The sequence below is a fragment of the Bos indicus genome, chromosome 3 (genome assembly GCF_029378745.1).
Source record: "Bos indicus isolate NIAB-ARS_2022 breed Sahiwal x Tharparkar chromosome 3, NIAB-ARS_B.indTharparkar_mat_pri_1.0, whole genome shotgun sequence".
In the NCBI taxonomy this organism is placed as follows: Eukaryota; Metazoa; Chordata; class Mammalia; order Artiodactyla; family Bovidae; genus Bos; species Bos indicus.
The window spans coordinates 9,029,664-9,055,397 of record NC_091762.1 but is presented as its reverse complement, the minus strand read 5'-3'; the positions used below and the strand labels follow the sequence as shown (position 1 = coordinate 9,055,397).

Below are 25,734 nucleotides of genomic sequence, written 5' to 3'. Positions count from 1 at the left end.
TAATTTTATACCCTGCAAATTTACTGTATTCATTGATTAGCTCTAGTAATTTTCTGGTGGCATCTTTAGGGGTTTATATGTATAGTATCACGTCATCTGCAAACAGTGAAAGTTTTAATTTTTCTTTTCCAATCTCAATTTCTTTTATTTCTTTTCCTTTTCTGATTGCTGTGGCTAGGATTTTTAAAACTCTGTTGAATAATAGTGGTCATAGTTGGTACCTTGTCTTGTTCCAGATTTTAAATGAAATGCTTTCAGTTTTTCACCATTGAGAAGAATGTTTGCTGTAGGTTTGTCACATATGGTCTTTATTCTGTTGAGGTATGGTCCTTCTGTGCCTGCTTCTGGAGAATGTTTATCTTAAATGATTGTTGAAGTTTGTCAAAAGCTTTCTCTGCATCTATTGAGATTATCATATGGTTTTTATCTTTCAATTTGTTAATATGGTATATCACATTGATTGATTTCCATATATTAAAGAATCTTTACATCCCTGGGATAAAACTGACTTGATTATGATATGTAATTCTTTTTATGTTGTGTTGGATTCTGATTTCTAAACTTTTGTTGGGGATTTTTGCATCTATGTTCATCAGTGATATTGTTCTGTAATTTTCTATTCTTGTGGCATCTTTGGTTTTGGGATCAGTGTGATGGTGGCCTCATAGAATGGATTTGGGAGTTTTCCTTCCTCTGCGATTTTCCTGAAGGGTTTGAGCATGAAACCTGTTAGGTCTTCTCTAACCTTTTGGTAGAATTTGCCTGAAGCCATCTGGCCCTGGGCTTTTGTTTTCTGAAAGACTTTTTATTATAGTTTCAATTTCCATGTTTGTGATTGGTCTGTTCATATTTTCTATTTCTTCCTGGTTCAGTTTTTGAAGGTTACATTTTTCTAAGAATCTGTCCATTTCTGCCAGTTTGTCTATTTTATTAGTATATAAGAGTCTTATGATCTCATAAGAGTCTTATCTTTTATCTTTTGAATTTCTGTGTTGTTCATTGTAACTTCTCCTTTTTCATTTCTAGTCTTATTGATTTGAATCTTACCCTTTTTTTCTTAATGAGTCTGGCTAATGGTTTGTCAATTTTGTTCATCTTTTCAAAGAACCATCTTTTAGTTTTATTTATCTTTGTTATTGTCTCCTTCACTTCTTTTTCACTTATTTAAGCTCTGATCTTTATGATTTATTTCTTCTACTGACTTTGGGGTTTTTTAATCTTCTTTTACTAGTTGCTTTAGGTGTGAAGTTAGGTTCTTTAGTTGTTGTTTCTCTTGTTTCTTGAGGTAGGCTTGTATTCTTGTTAACTTCCCTCTTAGCATTGCTTTTATTCATCCCACAGGTTTTGAGTTGTCATGTTTTCATTGTCATTTGTTTCTAGGCATATCTTCATTTCCTTTTTTATTTCTTCAGTGATCTGTTGGTTATTCAGAATAGTATGGTTTAGGCTCCACGTGTTTGTGTTTTTTTACAGGTTTTTTTTTTTTTTTCCTGTAGTTGGTATCTAATCTTATAAATACCATTGTGGTCAGAAATGATGCTTGAAATGATTTCAGTTTTTTAAAATTTACCAAGATGTGATAAACCCTGGAGAATGTTCCAAGTGCACTTAAGAAAGAAAGGAAATCTATCATTTTGGGGTTAAATGTCCTGTAGATATCTACCAGGTCTAACTGGTTCAATGTATCATTTAAAGCTTGTGCTTATTAATTTTCTGTCTGGCTGATCTGTCCATTGGTGTAAGTGGGGTGTTAAAGTCCCCTACTATTATTGTGTTACTATCAATTTCCATTTTAATAGTTGCTAGCATTTGCCTTATATATTGAGGTGCTCGTATGTTGGGTGCATATATATTTATAATTGCTATATCTTCTTCTTGGATTGACCCCTTGATCATTTTGTAGTGTTCTCTGTTGTCTCTTGTATTGGTCTTTATTTTAAAGTCTATTTTATCTGGTGTGAGTAGTCCTCCCATTTTCTTTTGATTTCCATTTGCATGGAATATCTTTTTCCAACCCCTTACTTTCAGTTTTTATGTGTCCCTAGGTCTGAGGTGGGTCTCTTATTGACAGTATATATAGTTCAGTTCAGTTAAATTCAGTCATTCAATTGTGTCCAACTGAGACTCCATGGACTGAAGCACACCAGGCTTCCCTGTCCTTCACCAACTCCCAGAGTTTCCTCAAACTCATGTCCATTGAATTGGTGATGCCATCCAACCATCTCATCCTCTGTCATCCCCTTCTTCTCCTGCCTTCAATCTTTCCCAGCATCAGGGTCTTTTCCAGTGACTCAGTTCTTCATATCAGGTGGCCAAAGTATTGGAGTTTCAGCTTCAGCATTAGTCCTTCCAATGAATATTCAGGGCTGATTTCCTTTTGGATGAACTGATTTGATCTCCTTGCAGTCCAAGGGACTCTCAAGAGTCTTCTCCAGCACCACAGTTTAAAAGCATCAATTCTTCGGTGCTCAGCTTTCTTTATGGTCCAACTCTCACATCCATACATGACTACTGGAAAAACCATAGCTTATAGGTTTTTTTTTGTTTTTGTTTTTGTTTTTTTCTTTTCATCACTTTAAGTATATCCTGCTACTCTATTCTGGACTACAAAGTTTCTGTTGAAAAATCAACTATTGGCCTTATGGAGATCCCCTTGTATGTTATTTGTTGTTTTCACTTGCTGCTTTTAATATTTGCTCTTTGTGTTTAATTTTTGTTCATTTGATTAATATGTGTCTTCGTGTATCTCTCCTTGGGTTTATTCTGTGTGGGATTCTCTGGTCTTCCTGGACTTGGGTGGCCATTTTCTTTCCCATTTTAGGGAAGCTTTTGACTATAATCTTCTCAAAGATTTTCTTATACCTTTTCTTTTTGTCCTCTTCTTCTGGGACCCCTGTGATTCAAATATTGGGCCACTTAATGTTGTCCCAAAAGTCTCTGAGACTGTCCTCATTTCTTTTTATCCTGTTTTCTTCATGTTGCTCTGTTTCAGTTATTTTTGCTATTCTATCTTCCAGCTCACTTCTATGGCCTGCTGCTTCTCTCATTCTGCTATTGGTTCCCTCTAATGCTTTTCATCTCAGTTATTGTGTTCATTTCTGATTGTCTGTTCTTTAAATCTTCTGGGTCCTTGGTAAACATTTCTTGTATATTCTCAATCTGTGCCTCCAACCTGTTTATCTGTGCCTCTATTTTATTTCCAAGATTTTAGGTCATCTTTACTATCATTATTCTGGATTTATTTTCATGTAGACTGCTTATTTCTTCATTTGTTTGGTCTTTTGGGTTTTCACCATGTCCCTTCAGCTGCTGCATGCTTCTATGTCATTTCATTTTGCTTACTTTACTGTGTTTGGGGGTCTCCTGGCTACAGGTTGGAAGTTGTAGTTCCTTTTAATTATGGTGTCTTCCCCCTGCCCCTTGGGGTAGCTGTGATTCCTGGGGTTGGTCCGGTGCCTAATGAAGTTTTCCTGATAGGGGGACTTGTGTCTGTGTTCTGGTGGATGGAGCTGGATCTTGTCTCTCTGAAAGGTAGTGCTGTGTTCAGTAGTGTGTTTTGGAGTGTCTATGAGCTTGGTGTGTTTGGGGGCAGCCTTTCTGCAAATGGGCAGGTTTGTGTTCCTACTTTGCTAAAGATTTGGCATGAGGCATCTGGAACTAGAGCTTGCAGGCCTTTGAGTGGGGCTTGGTCTTAGATTTGATACAAAGACTTTTGAGAGGGCTCTCACCTATTAATATTCCACGGTGTCGGGAGTTCTCTGGTGATCCAAAGTCCTAAACTTGGGTATCCAACCTCTGGGGTTCAGGCCCATCCCCTTACTGTAGCACCAAGATTTCCAGGCCACACAGCACAGAAAACAAAATCCCAAGACTAATGGTGAAATAACAGTCAGCAGCCAAGAACACCCAAAGAGACACACACTTGCAAAGAGAAGAGAGAAGGAGAAAATAAAGGAAGTCAAAAAAGAAGAGAGCAATCAAGCCAATAATCAAGCCCCTAAGTGAAAATGGATACTAAAAATTAGAATCTCAAAAATACAAAATAAAAAACATGGAAAAAATTGCAGTGTAACTAAGCAGTACTAAGGAGTAGAAATAGGAAAAAATAAAATGAATTTATTTAAAAATAAGGTGTTTTTAAAAAAGGAAAAAGTAAGTTATAAAAAATTAAAATTAAAGGAGTAATAAAGAACATTATTAGAACAATATAAAAAAGGGGGGAGGGAAAATATATAGAATGGTAGTGATAAAAATGTCCATGTGCTTCCTCTGTTTTCCTGCTCCAGTCAATTTTCCTACTGAGAAACCCCTCCAGTATTTCTAGGAACATCTGTGGACCTGTTGCGGGCAGTGTGGGGTTAGTTCAGACTAGATCTTGCCTTGCTCTAGCTTGTATTTGCTCTAAAATTCTATGTGTGTGCATGCATGCTAAGTTGCTTCAGTTGTGTCTGACTCTTTGCAGCCCTATGTACCGTAGTCTGCCAGGCTCCTCCGTCCATGGGATTCTCCAGGCAAGAACATTGGAGTGGGTTGCCATGCCCTCTATAGAGAAAGAGCAAATGAGCCAAGATGGCATGGTCAGGCTTTCTTGTCCCACATTTTGTAAACAATGATTATGTAACAGCTGAGGTCAATACAAGCTAGAGCAAGGCAAGATCTGAGTCTCAACTAATATCTGTGTTGCATTAGTGCCATCAGAGTATCTTCATGGCAGTTAACCCTGGTTCTTTCCCTGAGGTCCAACTCTCAAAACCTGAGCCTCTGCAACCCAGCCCCCACTCTCCACAGCGGGCATGAGCATGTGAGCCTATTCTCAGCTGGAAAGTGCTGCTCCGCATGATCTCTGTGGTGAACTCTCTCCGTTTTGCCTTTTGAGCATGTGCTGTTTCGCTGCCCTCTGAAGTTCCAAAGCTGAACCCACCTGTGAGAGGGTTTCCTAGTGTACGGACTTCTCTTCTTCACTACTCACTCCCTGGGGGTGCAGGTCCCCAATCTGATATTCCTTGTCTCCTTTTCATCTTTAACTTTTCCCCTACCTCATTCTGAGGGGACTGGTTTGCCTTTTTGGAAGTCTGGGATCCTCTGCCAGCATCCAGAAGATGTTCTGTATAAGCTGTTTCACATGCACATGAGTTTTTGATGTATTTGTTGGGGGGAAGGTGGTCTCTGTTTTATTCCTCCATCAACTTGAAAGTGTCCCCTGCCTTTTTGTGCTTTTCAAGACTTCAACTGATAGGGTGAGACTACCCCACCCCCCACCCCCACTCCCCAAACTGGAAAGGATAATCTACTTTACTAAGCCTATTAATTCAAATGTTAATCTCACCCAGAAACACCCTCAGGGACACCCAGAATAAGGTTTGACCAATGATCGGGTACCTCTGTGGCCCAGTCAAATTTACACGTAAAATTAACCATCAAAGTCCAGGAAGAAAATGAAAGGGTTTGATGAACACATAGTATTGTCTCTGCCACAGAAGTGATAAGGGGAGGGAAAGATAAGCTTGGTTTGATGTTAAGAGGAAGTGATCTGTGATAGGACAGTTTGTTGAAAGGGAAACTTATCTTTTAGTGACCCTATCAGCTCCAGGCCCATGAAGAACCACAGAGGAGGCAAACAAAGAGCAAAAATTCCCATTGTTATGCTAGTGGTGGGCCTGGGAGCTCTTGCCATCCTGTGATGAAAGACCATGGTGAGAGAGCTTAGTCGATTTGTTGGGTTTTTTGGATCCTAGGATTCAACAATCAATTTTGACAATTATAGCATTGTTTACTGAAACAAAAAAACATTGCAGAATACATTCTTGCCCACTTTTTATGGGAAAGTACATATGTACATATATGCTACAAAAACAATTAGAAAATACAAAATAAAATATTACTGAGATTATACAAATTTTATTTGAATCTCCTTTTAAACATCTCAGTCCTTTCCCCTATTCCATATAGCCAGAGCTTCGGTCCTGGTTAATAGCCGATTGCCAATGAGGGAAAAATCTTGCATTCTTGAAGTTTCACTCTAGTTAGCTCTTCTCAGATCCATAGGAGATTGAGAAGAGTGGTTACAATGATCACTAGCCAAGTTGCTGTCCGAGCTACTTCAGAGGAGGAGGCTGAAAGAGTAAGAAAATGCAAGACATTTAGGTGTCCTGATTAATTTGTTGAGAAGGGGAAGGGGTGCTGGACATTGGCATGGGAGCTTCTATAGCAAGGGAATGTATTTCCTTTCTGAATCCAGACACAGTGTCCCCTGCACATCCTTTTTCCCAGATGAGCAAGAGCTCAACCTCCCAGATGTAAAGTAGAAAGAACACAGAAATCCTTTCAATATTACTGGTTTAGCTGAGTCCTGTACATGAAGATTATCTTGGCATGTCTGTGGGCCTAGAAAAGAATCATTCTCCTACACTGGACAGCAGTTAAGTAGGGCAGACCTTCAAGTGCAGTAGTTCATATGTATGCTAAGTTTAGGGGAGAAAGGTTTGCCTGTTTATCCACACTACCAACCATCAGTACCAACTCAGTGGGGAAGGAAAAAAAAAAAAGGAAACTAAGAGATATAGAAGTATAAAGCAAGGGAGAGGAGGAGAGGAGAGTGATAAATATGGAAGGGCAATTAAGGATGCTCTTCTAGGATAATTTGGGTAGCTGAAAAGTAACAAGATGGGCTTAGACCTTCAAAAAAGAAATGTATTATTGCTTTCATCCTCTCTGTGAATGGGCAGTCACTTTCATTCTATAAAGAACAAGGACTGTGTCTCTTCCTTTTTCTGGATCTCAGGATATGGTGTTGATGTAAAGGTGATTTTAGAACCACTCAGCCAACTGGTGGTCTCATGGTCAGACACCAAAGTCTTATATTGGATCTTCGGTGGTGGAAAAGCAGGGTGTATCATGAAAGACTAGAAGAGACATGACCACTTGGTTGGGAAGAACACAGAACTTATAGTTTCTATAGTTCATGTATGGGAGCAGAGGCAAAGAAATCAGTGTAGGTGAGCAGAGTAGACTGGGTCCAGGAAGACCATGGAAGAGCCATGTTCCCAGGAGCAACGATCCCTAGTGACTGGGTGTGAAAAGGATCTCAGGTAAATGTTGGCACCACAGGTATGAGTTATTCTGGAGAGATTTATACACCAGGGCTTGGGGATGTGATTTCAGGGGTGTGAAGAGTACAGGGCCTAGAATGCTGAAGAGAGTGATTCAAATTTATCAAGTGGCCCCCCAAATCCCTAGAGTCTCTATAATTAAAAGGACTTGGTGGATCTAATTTAACTACCACTCACTGAAGGCTTCTTAGATACTGTGGTAGGTAGTTACCTGTATTGTCTAATTTAATTCTCAGAACAGTACGCGATAAGAACTATTATTTTGTCTTATTTAAGAAGGACATGACTTGGAGAAGCTAAGTCACTTGTTTAGCTAATAAGTAATAGTCACAGGATTAATCCCAGGTGTGATTGATTCCAAAATCTATAATTGTAGCTACCCCACAATGGGACCTGTGTAGGCTTGAGAGAGAGCCAGGAGTGATGCTCTATTGAGTGGGGCCTCCCAGGAGACAGAGAAATCTGAAACATGAAACCCAGAGTTTGCCTTTCCAACTTTATCAAGGGGCATACACCTGGGGAAGAGCAGAAAATCTCAGTCTTAAGGCCAGGTTCTCTTGCTCACCACTCGTTCCCACTCATGTTCATCCACTTGGCCCTTCTTTCTTTTGCTCCTCACTCCTGATTAACCATTTCTTGGCCCTTCTTTCCTTTGCTGTCTACCAGAAACACATTTATGTTGCTGCACAACAGTATCTGGACTGTTCCTCTACTTGCCTTTTTCCTCCCTACTCACCTTGAAATCTCAGATTATCCTGCAAGGACCCTGCCCTCAGATTCCAGGACCATGCACTTATTAAAGCAGGGAAGGAAAAGGGGACATGAGAGCCCTTTGCAGGTGAGGACACTGAGCTCCACAAAGGTGAGGGAAGCTTGCTGGGAGACCATGTCAGAGACACAAGAGAACCCAAGTCTACCACACCTCACTAGTTCCTTTGGGATTCTCCATCAAACTCTATGACAAGTGGATGGAAAAGATCCCTACACTTTTCTTCATTCAAGAGAAAACTAGTTACCCTGTGCCCACCTCAGCTCCCTTGGCAGTGTCTCTTACCTTGTACACAGGGTGAAGTGAAGTTGATTGTGCTGTTTTGGCTGCTTACAGGATTGCTGACTTGGCAGGTATAAGACTTTGAGTAGTTTTCTGGCGTGTGGACCACTTGAAGCACACTGCCCTGTAGCTGTTTTGGAAAGGACCCTGATTCCCAATACCAAGTGTAGTTTACAGATTGGTCCTGGATCACACAGGATAGCATCAGTTTGCAGTTGTTCATTTCCCATAGCTTCTTGACTGTTATGACAGGCTTCTGTACAGGGTCTGAAGATGAAGATGTTATAAGATGAGACAATAGGTTTATGCATTTATGAAGCTTTTATGCTGGGAGGTTTTAGCCAACAAAGTGCAAAGGGAGGTCCTGAGGAGCAGCCATGGAGAAGAGGGCCCTGTAGAGGGAGCTAGTGAGCAGCTTTGACCTCTGTAGGCTTCAAAGGGAAAGAGCTACTCCTTGGCGTGAAGCTAAACTGGATCCAGAAGAGGGAGCCAGTTACCCAGAAACAAAATGGAGTTATGCCCATCTGTGGGCCAGAAAGAACAGCAGAGTTTTAGCACAGAGATCAGCTAGAGTTGAACTTGATATCCCAACTGGCTGAGCTACTCAGGGCCCCTTCTCTAGAAATGACCCACACTTGGCACCTTAGCCCATCAGTCAATCCTTCAAGAGTTCTTGGGCTCAGACACAGTGAGAGTCCTGGGGTAAGAGATACTGCTCTACACCTTTCCTGAACTCTGGCAGAACTACAGAGAACCTCATGGACCTCCTGGTGCAAGCTGGTAGTGATGAATTGCATCTGTTAACTTTGGTATCTCAGTGCCTGCCACAGAGCAGGTATTTTGATGAAAGGGAAAGGTGAATGGATGTAGGGATGGATGTGTGTAGGGATGAAGCAATTATGCAATAGAAAAGACAAAATACTCACTTTACAGTGAGACAAGCTTGGGTCCTGGACTTGACTCTGAGAGAGTGGCTCTGAGAGGCAAGACAACTAACCCTCTGAACTCCTTCTCAAATGTAAAATGACCCTACTTCATAGCACAATGTTAGTAAGATACAGTGCCATCATCTATGAGTAAGTGCTTTTGCTGGGTGTGATGTATGCATGTTGAAGGTCACAGCATCATCACTGATTTCATCCTGCAGGCAGATGGGTTGAGATGTAATCCCATCATATGCTCCTTCCTTGACTAGGACTGCTTTACCTGAAATCCTCTGAGGTCTTTTCCTTCTGGTCAAGGGTAAAACACCTACAGAATCAATGCAGCTCAGAAGTCATAGGATTAAAATGTAGCAGAGAATTGACCCAATCAGAGCTGACTTCTGAGTTGTAGGTCTGTGAGGGGCAATGGAAGCTCTACCAATCTGACCTCCTGAACTCTAGTTCCATCTCCTCCATGAAACCTTATCACATTGCTGGACTCCTCTTGCATACTTTACATAAGCAGTATTCATATGCTTACTCATTTCCTATGGTCTGGCCTCAAGTCTTATAAACCTTCCGCATTTCCCATAGTAAGCAGTTCAGCCCTGAGCACTCCAGAGCCAGATGGAGCAGTCTGGTTCCAAGATGCCCCCTTTGAGCTTTAGAAATTCCTGAGCTGGACAGAAGGATGATCCTTCCACTAATCGCATCCTCAGAGCCTTATCCAGAGGCAAGTGTACTAAAGCCACATAAGCTTATGGCTTGTAGGATATTCAGAAATTTTGTAAGTTGGTTGTGAAATGAAACCGATAGCAGTTTACAGTTGGCTGTGATGGGAATATTTGCCACAAAATCTGGTAAATGATGTATATTTCAGATTTTTTTTTTTTTTTTGAAAATCACTGTAGGAACCTTTGAATATTTCCTGTTGCTAGTACATCTTGCAGTTTTAGGACATATGATATGCAGGAAGTGAGCAAGAAGGCGATTCTAGCCTCTTAGACCAGGGACCATCATGACCCATGTTAGTGGGACATGAATATATACAATTTCTTCATTCTTTGCAGCATTTTAGCATTTTTAAGGCTCCTCACCAGACACAAAATCTTCTGGCACATTTTTTTTTGGTTATAATTTTATTATTTTTGACTGTACCATGTGGCATGTGGGGTCTTTGTTCCTCAACCAGGAATTGAACTCAGCACGCCCCCTGCAGTGGAAATATAGAGTCTTAACCACTGGACCACAAGGGAAGTTCCAGCATTTTAAAAGTGTTTTCACTTTCATTATCTACTTTGATTCTCATAACATCCTAAAAAGATATAATTATCCTCACAATATGATGAGGAACACAAGGATCTGAGGGGCACATCTCCCTTGGATGTCTGCCCAGCCCTCCTCCTCTAATAATTGACAATCTCCCCAAGAACCAAGTTTCTGCCTTATAAGCTGACTCTTTGGACCATAAGAGTTTAAATCACATACCTGAACCAAGATGGGCTAGTCAATTTCTCTTTCTTGAGAATTTAAACTAAGAGATATGAAAGCCTAGAGAGAGATAGTCTGTACTGGCAGGGATCCACTTTCACACTAAAGATTCCAGTGGCTAGAGGCTCTAGACTGGGCCAGGGTCTCATTCTTCCTCATCTTCAGTCATTTTCAACTCTTCTAAACTTCTTTCATTGCTTTAAGAAGTCATAGCTTTAAAAAAAAAATCTCCTCTTTTCTAAAGGTATATCAAGTTGGCCTCCATTACTTGCCATCAACAGAATCTTACCTAATGGGACAGAGATGTCAAGATCTATCTCCAAGGTCACACAGCCAGTAAGTGTGGTCCAGTGGTTAAGAATCTGCCTGCCAATGCAGGGGACATGGGTTCCATCCCTAGTCTGGAAAGATCCCACATACTGCAGAGCAACTAAGCCCATGCATTACAACTACTGAAGCCCACACATCCTAGGGCCAGCAAGCTGCAGCTACTAAAGCCCACATGCCTAGAACCCATGCTCCACAACCAGAGACCACCACATTGAGAAGCCCATGCACTGCAACAAAGAGTAACCCCCACTTGCCACAATTCAAGAAAGTCTGCATGGAGCAATGAAGACCCAGTACAACCAAAAAATCAGTTAAAAAAGAAGAACTCAGAACTTATTTGGATTGACCACAAGAGAACATGAAGAGAATAGAAAGGAAACCATCTTTATTGTCTCCTTCCTCTTCAAATCTTAGACTCTCTAATGTCAGAAGAGGTTTTAAATGTCCCAAAGTTATCTACTTTTGGGTCTGCTGGCCCAGACTCACTTCCAAGTGGAACTGGCTCCAGGAGAAATGGATTAAGCCTGTCCTGAGGTTTTTTTCTCCCCCTCCCATGGAGAGTCCCCAGAATCACCAGGAAGCTTTCCAGTGATCTGTCTGGGTCCCCAGAGTGGCGACTAGCCCTTTGGTTACCCTAACTCACCAAGCACCATTAGTGAGATCTTCCATTCCTTCTCGTCTCCATTGTCCTTCAGCACCCTCAGGAGGTAAGTACTGCTATCTTCCTTCTGGATATTGCGGATGAGCAGTGCGCCACTTTGAGGATGAAGCGTGGCCCTGTTCTTAAATTTAGTATTGAAGTACATAGGCTCATCAAATTCCCACTCTACAATCTTCTGGTCAGTAGTATAAAACCAGGTGAGTGACTTGTGGTTCTTAGGCAGATTGGAGATGTGTAGAGTCACATTGTCGCCAGGGATTGCATATTTTGAATGGCCTGCCAATGAAAGTCAGAATGAGTGAGACCCATTTTAGAGAAAGCAGAGCTGCCCAGTAGCCCAAAGCCTGGGCTGGTGGAACAAGGAAGAAGGGAGAGATTTTTGCTTGGGAGGAGAGAGTATGATCTTTATCAGAGGACCTGACCCCTGATAGGGAATTCAGTGAAAGCTAGAGCTTGAGAAGTGGGCATGGGGATAGGCAACGTGCTTATAATCCATCTAATTCTACCCTAGATGATAAAGAAAAGGGACACTGAGCTGGCCCTGCCTCCCTTCCTTACTCTCATACCAGAACATTTTCAAATAAAATTATAAGTCACATTTCCCCTCTGTGCTTGTGATCCCTGTGACTCAATTTAGTTCCCTAGCAGTGGCTTCCCAGTTGGCATTAGTGGCAGCTAGAATACACGTGCCAATGCAGCAGACACAAGAGACACGAGTTCGATCCCTGGGTTGGAAGACCCCCTGGAATAGGAAATGGCAAACCACTCCAGTATTCTTGTCTGGAAACTTCCATGGACAGAGGAGCCTAGCGGATCCATGTGGCTGCAAAGAGTCAGACATGGCTGAACAACGGAGCACACACAGCACTAGGCAAGAAGTAAAGGAGACACAAGGTTTGAAATGAAGGGGAATGAGAGTTATTCAGTGACAAAGTATTATAGAAGAGTGAGCATTTTACTAATAAAAATATCGTGCTATTTTTCTGGCTTTTGTGATCTTTGTATTTGTCAGCTTTTTAAAAACTTGTGACACATTGGGACTTCTGTTCTCATCCTAACTACATTTATTTTTGTTCCTATTTGTATTTACAGTTCTATTCTTTTTCTCGTGAGAGCACTCCAAATTGTATAAGCCTCAGTTCTAAAAGACCTGATTTCATGAAGGCAAGAAGAAAAGGATGATAGCCAGAAAATAAAGATGAAGGGAGGTCTGCTGACTCTTTTGTGAATGAAAGAAATCTATGTATAAATGTATAGAGTGAGAAAGAGCAGTGAGTGCTCAGTCACTTCAGTCATGTCTGATTCTTTGCAACCCTATGGACTGTAGCCCACCAGACACTTCTGTCCATGGGGATTCTCCAGGCAAGAATATTGGAGTTGACATGCACTTCTTTAGGAGATATTCCCGACCCAGGGATCAAACCCATGTCTCTTATGTTTCTTGCATTGAGAAATAGCAGTAGAAAGAAGCTAATAGGAAAGAGGAAAGGGGAAAGAGGAAAGAGGAAAGAAGCTAATAGGAAAGAGGAAAGGGAAAGAGAGTGCGGGGAGCGAGCTCCGCCTCTGGCAAAGGTCATGAGGAAGGAGGCTTGGCATACGCAAAGGCGGGATCAAGCCTCAGGAGTCTCCCTGGAAATTCTCGAGCAATCTACCCCCAAAACCAGAGTCTGCCTACTTTCTGCTTTGTGCTTTCACCTACACCTCTGACTTTACGGGGGGCTGTCCCCCACTACCTCTCTGAAAAAAGTTAGCTTACAGCTCCAGTTAATAATTCCTGGGTGTGACAGTGTTTAACCTACAAACTCCTTTGGAAATCCTCTAGCCTGCCTGAATAGGTTTTTCCGGCCTCATGTGATTGTTCAGAGCCTCCCAACTGTGAGAGGCAGGAGATGTTCTAAACTGTCTAAACACAGATTCTTTTGAGTAGTTAAAAGATTGATTAGAAATTGTATTGGTGAAGGGATTTTCACTTGTTGGGCCAATGTTTGCTGCTAAGTTTCCATATCCCTTACCTGCTGTGTCCCTGGCAGTGTATTGATTAATATAATTGGTGAAAGTAGTAGCTTTAATGTTTGTAACCTGGGACCCTTGAGTTAATTCTTTTTCTTGTTATAGCCCACCACACCTTTGCGCTGTAGGAATGCAACTTTATCTAATGCTTTTGGAGGGTGGCTCCTGACCAATCACCTTTAGAGAAAAATAAGTTTTCTGAAGAAAAGGTCTTAAAATGTTAACAGGCCTCCGGGCCAGAAGATGATGCAAATCACCTAACTTTTGCATATGCTAAGTTTGCAGGAAGAAAGCCTGGCTTGCTGCCTGACTCTACCCCTTCCCCCATTATCCTTTATGCATAACTTAAGGTATAAAAGCTACTTTGGAAAATAAAGTATGGGCCTTGTTCACCGAAACTTGGTCTCACCATGTCATTCTTTCTCTTACCTTCTGGCTGAATTATTCAGCCTCTTTTCTCCACTGAATTTCCTCACTGAGCTATCCTTATTTCAGCCTCTTTTCTTCACTGAATTTTACTGAGCTATCCTCATTCTATTACTCTTTATATCCTTAATTAACATTTAATTAAGCAATTGTTTCCTGATCTTCGCCTACGCCGTCTCTCCTTCGAATACCCTGGATCAGCCGGGGCTGGTCCCCGGCAGGTGGCGCCCGAGACAGGGATTTTCGAAGGTAAGCTCCCCAAAGCAATCAGAGCCATCAGCCCTATTGCTCCCCGTTCTCGGAACAACTGGGTCACCAGCCCTCTTGTTCCCCCATGGAGCAGTTTGGGTGACCAGCCCTACTGCTCCTCCCTCGGAACAGTTTGGGCCATCAGCCTACTGTTCCTCCCCCGGAACAATCTGGGTCACCAGCCCTATTGTTCTTCCAGTGTTCGGGACGGCTAGGACCCCACTCAAGGGTGCCGCGGACCCCCCTGTAGGATAGACAGGGCGAGAGGAGTGGGAAGTGTTGAAAGTGTTAAAAGAGTTAGACTTAGAGAGAGAAAACGGTTTCTGAAGTTAAAAGGCCAAAGAAGAGCCTGATCTTTTAAAAGCTAAAAGCTTTATCTTCTATTATACTTAATTTTCTGACATGGGTAACACGAAACTAAGAATGGCAACTCTTTATGTAATCTTGAAACTGTTAAAGAGGCTACTGTTAATTTAGATACTTGGGTGAAGGTAAAAAACAACTAAAAACTTATCCTATAAATATGATTAAAAATGTTCTGGACCCTCGTCATGAGGCCGTGGGATAGTCTATGGGAGAGGCTATAGCGGTGGATGGTAGTGGGTCTCCACCTTCTGCGCAGATCATATTTTCTGCCATTGACGAAGAAAAGGAGGGAGACTGTGCTCTACCTCCGGAGGAAGGAGAGGGCTTACAGGACGCTGCAGCCGGGCGCCCTGGAGAGCCCCCTCCCCCTCTACACAAACCTTTAAAAATTTATCCAACAATTTCTGGTTTAAGGCGACTACTCCACCTCCGCTTGCACCTCCCAGGGCCTAAAAATTCCCCAGTTTACATCCAAAGTCTCCCAGAGCATTGCATAAGGCTGAAAAAGATAAAAAAGATTTCTTTTAAACAAAGGAGCTTTTTTAAAAAAAAATACACAATATACAGAGCCTGCTCCTTGCAGAAAACCCCCTCAGGGGGGCCTCACCCAAGCAAAAAAAAAGAAAAACAAACAAACAAAAAAAAAGTGAAAAAGAAAAAAGGAAAGAAAATAGAGAAAGATCTAAAGATAGAGAAAGAGCTAGAGTGAAAAGGAGAGGAACGGAGAAGGAAGGAATCAGGGAACACAGCAAGATAGAGAAAGAAAGTTTAAAAAGGAGATAACAGAGAAAAAGATAGGGAGAAAGAAAAAAAAAGATTAGGGAAGAGAAGAGGGTAAAGGGAAAGAAACAAAAGAAAGAGAAGGGTAGCGAAAAATGAAGGGGGAGAAAAAAGTGAGAAAAGCAGGAAGAGAGGAAGAGAGAGACTGTAAGAGACGCTGTGACCAGGTGCCCTGGCGAGCTCCCCCCCCCCACCCCCCCTGCGCAAATCTTAAAAAAAAAAAAAAAAAAAACCAACTTATCCACCACTTTCTGATTTAAGGCCATTGCTGCCGCCTCCGTTTGCACCTTCCAGGGCCCAAGAGTTCCCCACTTTGCCCCCAAAGCTTCTCAAAGTGTTGCCTAAGCCTGAGGAAGATAAAAAGTTTTTTGAACAGTGGAGATTTTAAAACAGACTGCGTGCACAATATGCAGTGCTCCTTCACCCAGGCTAAGAAAAAAGCGGACAGTAAAGGGATTTAGCAACAATATTAACCCCGATAGGATTCCAATGGGAGTGGCTGGCCCCCTGCCTGAGGGCATTGTAGGACTTGTGCTAGGGTGTAGCTCGCTTTCCTTTCAAGAAATTTCGGTGGTGTATGGTGTGGTAGATTCTGATTATATTGGAGAAATTATAGTTTTGATCTCGCCGCTTACCAAAACTGCAAATTAATAAAGGTCAAAGAATAACACAGTTTTTGCTTTTACCTTATCAGGCAGGAAAAAACTTGACTTCTCAAGCTAAGAGCCACAGAGCATTTAGATTTAGTGATCTAGCTTTTTGGGTGCAGGAAATTACAGCTCCAAGGCCTTTAAAAGATCTTTTAATTCAAGAAAATAAAATGTCAGGGCTATTAGACACAGGAACAGACGTCTCTTAACATTGCTGGGAAAGACTGACCCAGCTCCTGGCCAACACATACTACTGAAAATGAGTTGAGATTAGAGAAACTGGTATGCGGGGTGGGAATGCTGTAGAGAAAAAGGCGAGGGAGAGTTTAAAACCTTGAAGAGTAGTGAGTTCCCCGTTGCTGGAAGTATTCAAGCAAATATTAGATGGTTGCTTGTCATCTAAAAAGCTATAGACCAGATTTAGGTTACAAAACGATAACTGGAGAAGCTTATAAACATGTTGTGCAACACCTCTTTACTTACTTCTCATATTTGGGTCAGCCAAAAGTTTTAAAAAACTGATAATGCCCCTTTGAAGCTGCGGAGAGATTGTTTACTAACTTTAAATGATTTCCAAAAATTATTAGGGGACATTAATTGGATATGCCCACATTTAAAACTGACTACTGCAGATTTAAAGCCTTTGTTTAATTGCTTAAAAAGCGATCCTAATTCCAGTTCTAAGAGAAAGTTGACTAATAAGACAGACGGCTCTTGTTAAAGTAGATGAGACTTTAAATGATCAGTTAATTAGGATTAATATTACCAAAAGATGAGATTAAATTATTCTTCCCACAAAACATACACCTACAGGATGCTTGTGACAAAAAGGCCCATTGGTTCCATCTACCAGTGACCCCAAGAAAAATAGTTTTATCTTATCCCCGCTTGGTGGCACAATTAATTATAAAAGGAGGAAAAAAGAAGTGTGGAACTTTTTAGAAAAGAAGTAGCAAATATAATAATTTCACTCCATAAGGATCAACTGCAAGTCTTTTATAAAATAGTGATCATTGGCAAGTTGCCCTGATAGATTTCAGGGGTCGAATTTTGTTTCATTTGCCCTCAAGCCCCCACGGTAGTTAAAAGTTCAAAAATGTTAGATTGGCAGTTTGAGGATACCTGTGGAACTTTCCAACCGTATGTAGTTCCTATGCTCCCCTTTACCCTATGGGGGAGGGACGTGCTGTCTCAAATAGGAGATACTCAGAGGAGGGTTTTCTCAATTTCTTAGTTATCAACAGGTGGTACAATGAACAATACTTTATATATTGTTATAAATACGTAATATAAATATATTTGCCTAACTACAGTTTGCCTAATTAGGTATGGGTATAAATAAAACAAAATAAAGGTATACCTAATTCTCTTTATAGATCTATACTTACTTAATTTGTATATAAATCAATATATGTATTATATATATACTGTATAATTAAATGTATATTGCAGTAATATAATGTGTGTGGCTGATATTAATTGGTATGGATTGATGTGCTGTGATGATATATGTTCTGTATGCTGTATAATTATATATGTGTGACATGTATTACTGCAGTACATTGGTTTGTGTTGGTTGGTATTGGCTGTGTGCGTGTTGTATTGCTGTAATATATATGAATTAATATATTAATTATAAGATTAATTCAAGTATATTGATTTATATATATTGTATGTCAATAAGTTTATCCTTGTTGCCATATATAAATACATTTTGCATTTAGGTATATCTGTATACCAAAATGAGATAAGGAGGTTATACATTTATTTAAATTTATAGAGACCTAAACTAAACATTAGACCTAAATTAACATATCTCTAAATTTATATTGTTAAAATGTAAATTTTAAAAATTAAATTGACAACTGCTTGACAATTCCTTTGCCATAAAACCCCCATAGGTGTAATTGGGGTGGCCAGACAAAAAATTGGTTTTATAGCAAAACGGCCCCCTAGAGTGGGTCCATCTTCCCGCTCAAACTAAAAAGGTAGTGGCTTCTTATCCGGGATTGATAGCTACTTTGATATTAAAGGAAAAAAGTGGAGCATTAAATTATTTGGTAAAGAGCCATCAGAAATTGTAATTCCATGTAATAAAGAACAACTTGATGCTCTTCTAATGTTTGATGAGGACTGGCAGGTTGCCATAGGAAATTATTGTGGTCAAATTCTGCATCATTTACCTTCGCATGTTTTGCTAAATTTTATATCCAGACATCCAGTTATTTTTCCTGTCAGATATAAACAATCTCCTATTCCAAATGCTCAAATAGTTTTTACTGATGGGTCAGCAAATGGTAAAGCCTCCATAGTTACTAAAAATCACCAAAAGGTTTTAGAAACACAGGAAACTTCAGCTCAAAGCGCTGAAATAACAGCAGTCATAGAGGCTTTTCCAATGTTTGCAGATGAGGAATTTAACCTTTATTCTGATTCTCAGTATATTGTCAGGTTGTTTCCACACATTGAAACTGCGGGTTTTGTCTGAAAATAAAACTACCATATTTCATTTGTTAACTAAATTACAGCAACAAATTTGGAAAACAAATAAAATATTTTTCATTGGACACATTTGGGCTCATTCCAGATTGCCCGGCCCTTAAAATGCCTTTAATGATTTGGCTAACTTGTTAACCAGAAATACAGTGGCTACTGTGATTGAAGAGGCCAGAGCCTCTCACTCACTTCATCATCAATACGCTACTGCTTTAAGATATCAATTCCACATTCCCAGAGAGACTGCTCAAGAAATTGTGCGTTCTTGCTTATATTGCCCCACTGTTTATAATAGTCTACCTATGGGAGTTAATCCTCGCGGTCTCAAACCTAACATATTCTGACAAATGGATGTAACTCATATCTCTTCATTTGGAAAACTTTTCTTTGTTCATGTAACTGCAGATACCTTTTCTCATGTCATTAATGCAACGTCTCGTACCGGAGAGGCAGTTAAAGATGTGATACAACATTTCTTTACTTGTTTTTCATATTTGAGCCTGCTAAAAGCTCTGAAAACTGACAATGCTCCTGCGTCTAAGTCTTTTCAGGAATTTTGTATAAAGTTTCAAATTAAACATAATACAGGTATCTCTTATAATCCCCAGGGACAGGCCATTGTTTAAAGAGCGCATCAAACATTAAAAATCCAAATTCAAAAACTAAAAGAAGGGGAGTTTAAGTATAGTTCTCCCCATCAAATCTTGCAACATGCTCTTTTCGTAATAAATATTCTAAATACTGATCTGGCTGGACTACTGCAATGCTTCGTCATTGGTGCCTGGAGCAATTAAATGCAAAACCATTAGTCAAATGGAAGGACCTCCTCTCAGGACAATGGAAGGGTCCTGACCCATTATTAACTAGCGGTCGAGGATGTGCTTGTATTTTTCCACAGGATGCAGATTCTCCAATTTAGATCCAAGACAGGTTGATTCGCCATGTTGCAGACCCCCAGACATCCAGTTCCCCCATTGCTTCGATCACAAAAGAGAAGCCCGCCAGAAGGGGAGACAAGATAAACATTGAGATCCTGGCACGACCGATGGGGCTGCTGCAGCGCGAACTCCAACCAGAAAAATAATTCTACTTATTCTGTTTTGGCTTGTCTACCCTCTCCTTATGTGTTTCTCTTTACCAATGGTTCTGGAAAACTTAATGTACATGTGACTTTCACTGGTGGACCCAATGTAGTGACTTGTGAACAATGCATGCTCTCATTTTGTTTAAACCCTCAATATAATGTTTGCTCTTTGGTAGTGTTACAATGTCCACCTTATCTTATGATGTAACCACTTATTGATATAACTATAGTCTTGCTGTGTTACAACAACTACAAGATTTAATGTGATCGCGACGATTTGTGGGCCTTACTTATTTTAGGAATATCAGCTTTAATAGCAGCAATTGCTTCTGTTACTGTGGCAGCAATATCATTGACTCAACAAGTGCATACTGCCCAATATGTTGATGCTATGTCTAAAAATGTCTCTTTAAGTCTAGCAACACAGGAAGTTATAGATAGAAAATTGGAGATGAGAGTAGACGCCTTAGAAGAGGCAATAATGCATATTGGGACTGAGTTACAGGCTTTAAAAGTGAAAATGGCTCTGTCTTGCCACGCTGATTACTGGTGGATATGCGTGACACCTTTAAAGGTAAACGAGACAGATTATGAATGGGAAAAAATCAAAAATCGTATCTCAGGTGTTTGGAAGAGCTCTGACATTGGCCTGGACTTAGGGAAATTTCATAATCAAATACAGACCCTGGAACACTCTCGACTGGATTTTACCACCGCTGGAGCAGCTAATGACTTATTTCACACCTTCTCTAACTTTACTTCTGGAAAAAAACATTCTGTCTAATATCTTTAGTTCTAGTTTTGCTTCTCATAATCATTCTTCCTTGTATTGTCAGGATTCTTCAGCAGAACATTCAAAAGCTCGCGACTGAGCTGCCTCTGGCTGTTTTAAGAAATAAAAAAGGGGGAGGTGTGGGGAGCGAGCTCCGCCTCTGGCAAAGGTCATGAGGAAGGAGGCTTGGCATACGCAAAGGCGGGATCAAGCCTCAGGAGTCTCCCTGGAAATTCTCGAGCAATCTACCCCCAAAACCAGAGTCTGCCTACTTTCTGCTTTGTGCTTTCACCTACACCTCTGACTTTACGGGGGGCTGTCCCCCACTACCTCTCTGAAAAAAGTTAGCTTACAGCTCCAGTTAATAATTCCTGGGTGTGACAGTGTTTAACCTACAAACTCCTTTGGAAATCCTCTAGCCTGCCTGAATAGGTTTTTCCGGCCTCATGTGATTGTTCAGAGCCTCCCAACTGTGAGAGGCAGGAGATGTTCTAAACTGTCTAAACACAGATTCTTTTGAGTAGTTAAAAGATTGATTAGAAATTGTATTGGTGAAGGGATTTTCACTTGTTGGGCCAATGTTTGCTGCTAAGTTTCCATATCCCTTACCTGCTGTGTCCCTGGCAGTGTATTGATTAATATAATTGGTGAAAGTAGTAGCTTTAATGTTTGTAACCTGGGACCCTTGAGTTAATTCTTTTTCTTGTTATAGCCCACCACACCTTTGCGCTGTAGGAATGCAACTTTATCTAATGCTTTTGGAGGGTGGCTCCTGACCAATCACCTTTAGAGAAAAATAAGTTTTCTGAAGAAAAGGTCTTAAAATGTTAACAGGCCTCCGGGCCAGAAGATGATGCAAATCACCTAACTTTTGCATATGCTAAGTTTGCAGGAAGAAAGCCTGGCTTGCTGCCTGACTCTACCCCTTCCCCCATTATCCTTTATGCATAACTTAAGGTATAAAAGCTACTTTGGAAAATAAAGTATGGGCCTTGTTCACCGAAACTTGGTCTCACCATGTCGTTCTTTCTCTTACCTTCTGGCTGAATTATTCAGCCTCTTTTCTCCACTGAATTTCCTCACTGAGCTATCCTTATTTCAGCCTCTTTTCTTCACTGAATTTTACTGAGCTATCCTCATTCTATTACTCTTTATATCCTTAATTAACATTTAATTAAGCAATTGTTTCCTGATCTTCGCCTACGCCGTCTCTCCTTCGAATACCCTGGATCAGCCGGGGCTGGTCCCCGGCAAGAGAGGAAAGAGGAAATAAATCTCTATCACTCTTACCTCATGTACTGATACACAAAACCTCACATTGCTTAGCATTGTATTTACACCTACTTTTTGGGTTGGCCAAAAAGTTCATTTAGGTTTTCCCATAGGCTGTTACTTTCCACATGTCTATCATTTACAAAAATATTCTTTTGAATAAAAATTAAAAATGCCTATGTCCCCAGGTCTTTCAAGTTCCTAGTCATTAATCTTTCCAACTATCCATTGAACAGTTAGTTATGGAGCATTTAACCTATGCCTGTTTCATTCACAGACACATGTAGGCATTAATTTCCACAGTGCTTCTGATTGGTCCATCCCATACTCTATAATCTCTGTGACATAATCAATCAGTCCAAACAATGCTGGGAGCCAGCACGGGAGTTCCCACCCATGACAAGGTCATGCGGGAGAGCTGACAGGCAAGGCGAGTCCAGGGCTCAAGGGCCCCCCTGGTCTGCCTGAGCGTCTACCCCAAAACCAGAATCTGTCTGTTTTATTATTTCATGATTTTCACCAACTCTTCTGACATTAACGGGGGGCTATCCCCGACCACCTTTCCCTGAAGAAAATTAACTTAGAGCTCTAGTTAATAATTTTCCTGGGCATAATAGGAGTGTTTCAATTCAAACCCCTCTGATGACTTTCTAGCTTGCCTGACAGGTTTGTTTGGACTCTTGCAGCTATGCATGTGATTGTTCATAGCCTCCCAACCATGAGAGGCATGGGACCCTTAAGATATTCTAACAATGCAGAGCTTCTCAGAGAGTTAAAATTGTTAGAATAGAACTAGTAGAGGATTTCTTTGTTGAGCTAATGCTTGCTGCCAAGTTTCCATATCCCTTACCTACTGTGTCTCTGGGAGTGTATTTATTAATATAGTTGGTATATAGAAATGTAAGTAGTAGCTTTAATGTTTGTAACCTTTGACCCTGGAGTTAATTCTTTTCTTGTTATAACCCATCACACTTTTGCCCTATAGGAATGCAACTTTATCTAATGCTTTCAGAGGGTGGCGCCTGACTTTAGAATAATCACCTTTAGAGAAAAATAAGTTTTCTGAAGAAAGGGTCATAAAATGTTAACAAGCCTCCTGGCCAGAAGGTGATGTAAATCACCTAAAGCTTTTGCATATGATAAGTTTGCAGAAAGAAAGCCTGGCTTCGATAAGGATCAAGGACTGCTGACCTTGCATGACTCTACCCCTCCCCCCCCATTATCCTCTATGCACAACTTAAGGTATAAAAACTACTTTGGAAAATAAAGTGTGGGCCATGCTCATCAAGCTTGGTCTCCCCATGTTGTTCTTTCTCTTTCCTTTTCCTTTTCAGGCTGATTCCCTGGAGTGCAGGGGCCCTCTGCCTTCACTTTCCTGCCTGGGCTTCTAAGACCCACTCGAGAAGGTGCCTAAGGTGGGGTACATTCAGCTATTCGAGAGGGCGCCTGCGGCCTACGTGAACAGAGCAAGTCCCGTGCTGGGGCTTTATTGGCTTTCTGCATAAACCAAGGAATATCAGCCTCTTTTCTCTCCTCTATTTTCTTAACTGCAAATATCTTTCCTTATCTCTTTCTCTATTTCTCTCAGTCGCTGACGCCGTCCTCCCGAGGGAACCCCTGATCCAGCCAGGGCAGGACCCCGGCAAAACAACAATATTTGAACAATGACTACATGCCAGGTCATGTGCTAGGCTCCAACACCAGCAATGTAGACTGTCTCTCACCTCTTAGACCATACATTCTCTTTAGGATTTCAAAATTACTGGACATGTATTCTAGACTTGTTCTCATTCCATTGCTTGTTTCCATATGAATTAATAAAAGTGGTGATAATAGACAGCCTAGGTCAGTGTTTTTCAGCCTTGGCACTATTGACATTTTGGGCCGGAGAATTCCTTGTGCAGAGACGTCTTTGTGTATTGTAAGATGTGTAGTAGCCTCCCTGGCCTCAGCTCACTAGATGCCAGTAACATCATTCCAGTTGTGATCTTCAAAAATGTCTCCAGACAATGCCAAATGCTCCCGGGGAGGCAAAAATCTTACCACCTTCATTCTGGTTGAAAACTGTTGGCTTAGGCATCCTTGGTAGACTTTCCATTGAGTCTCAAAAATATGCTGAAGAATATAACACAACCCACAATTAACCACTTTATTTCTAAGTAGGAAGTCACCGCCATCTACCAGGATGGCTTTTTTTTTTTTTTTAATCATTACTCATACGTGGTAAAGGAAGGGGGAAGGAAAGCTGCAACATCCTGTTCATGCCTATATCTTAAAACTCATATCATATTAAAGTAATCCATTTAATACCGATTACTTGCCTTTATCACCAGACTCGGAGAAGGCAATGGCACCCTACTCCAGTACTTTTGCCTGGAAAATCCCTAGAAGCTTCCTAAAGACAGAAAATGAGTCTTATGAATTAAACTCATTTCCATTGTAGTATGATAGTTAAGAACATGGGCTCTGGAATGAGACTATTCAAATCCTGACCCTGTCACTTATTAGCCGTGTAACTGCGAACATTTTACCTGACCTCTCTGCCTTCATTTTAGTTTATCTTACAGAGTTTGTGATGGTGAAGTTCATGTATCAAGTTTACTGAGTTAAAGGATGCCCAGATAGCTGGTAAAACACTCTTTCTGGATGGTCTGTAAGGTTTTTTCTAGCAGAGATTAGCATTTGAATCAGTAATTCAAATTTGACTGGGTAAAAAAGAAGATCACCCTCACCAATGTGGGTGAGCATCATCCAACCTGCTGAGTCCCAGAATTGGACTAAAAAGAAAGAATAAAAGCAAATTTCTTTCTTCTGTGAGCTGGGGTATTCCATCTTCTACCCTTGAACATCAGTGTCCCTGGTCCTTGGACCTTAGGACTTGAACTACAACCTAGACCACTGGCTTCCCTGAAGCCTCTTTGTGGAAGGATGAATGAAGTTGAGTCTACTGAGAATGAAGATTACAGAGTGTATAAACTAAAATTGTGAGTCTATATATTCTCAGATCTGTGGATTTCTATTGAAACTACACAAGTAACTTTCTTGGCCTTCATCTTACAGATGGCAGATCATGGGACTTCTCCAGAGAAGTACAGAATATGGATTATGCTTCCATAACCATGTGTGTGTGCTAAGTCACTTCAGTCATGTCTGACTCTGTGTGACCTCATGGACTGTAGCCCTCCAGGCGCCTCTGTCCCTGTCTATTCTCCAGGCAAGAATACTAGAGTGGATTGCCATTCCCTTCTCCAGGGTATCTTCCCGACCCAGGGATCAAACTGACATCTCTTATGTCTGACCTGCTATGGCAGGCGAGTTCTTTACAACTAGCACCACCTGGGAAACTGTGTGAGACTCATTCTATATATTTGTATATACCCCATTGATTCTTTTTCTCTAAAGAACCCTGACCCAGAGTAACACAAATAAAATGCTTAGGATATAATTTGATTAATTCAAATAATCAATACACATAAAATACTTAGTATAATACTTGGAAGATTCAGTTCAGTTCAGTCACTCAGTTGTGTCTGACTCTCTGCGACCCCATGAATCGCAGCACACCAGGTCTCCCTGTCCATCACCAACTCCTGGAGTTCATTCAAACTCATGTCCATCGAGTTGGTGATGCCATCCAGCCATCTCATCCTCTGTTGTCCCCTTCTCCTCCTGCCCCCAATCCTTCCCAGCATTCAGGGTCTTTTGCAATGAGTCAACTCTTCTCATGAGGTGGCCAAAGTACTGGAGTTTCAGCTTTAGCATCAGTCCTTCCAATGAATATTCAGGACTGATCTCCTTTAGGATGGACTGGTTGGGTCTCCTTGCAGTCCAAGGGACTCTCAAGAGTCTTCTCCAACACCACAGTTCAAAAGCATCAATTCTTCAGCACTCAGCTTTCTTCACAGTCCAACTTTCACATCCATACATGACCACTGGAAAAACCATAGCCTTGACTAGACTGACCTTTGTTGGCAAAGTAATGTCTCTGCTTTTTAATATGCTATCTAGGTTGGTCATAACTTTTGGTTAGTAGATAATAAATGTCATGTATTGATTATTATTAT

The 25,734-nt window shown here is 40.9% G+C and overlaps 1 protein-coding gene across 1 annotated transcript in view; it reads right to left on the bottom strand.

The window, feature by feature from the left end:
• Nucleotides 1-5,878: 5,878 nt before the first annotated feature.
• The window catches only part of CD48 (CD48 molecule), a 30,524-nt gene continuing 10,668 nt past the window's right edge, over nucleotides 5,879-25,734 (bottom strand). The window contains exons 2-4 of the mRNA XM_019987822.2: nucleotides 11,548-11,841; nucleotides 8,164-8,427; nucleotides 5,879-6,113 (exon numbers count right to left, since the gene is read on the bottom strand). Of these exons, the coding sequence (XP_019843381.2) occupies nucleotides 6,034-6,113; nucleotides 8,164-8,427; nucleotides 11,548-11,841 (638 nt within the window). The 3' untranslated portion in view covers nucleotides 5,879-6,033. The remainder of the gene's footprint in view (nucleotides 6,114-8,163; nucleotides 8,428-11,547; nucleotides 11,842-25,734) is intronic.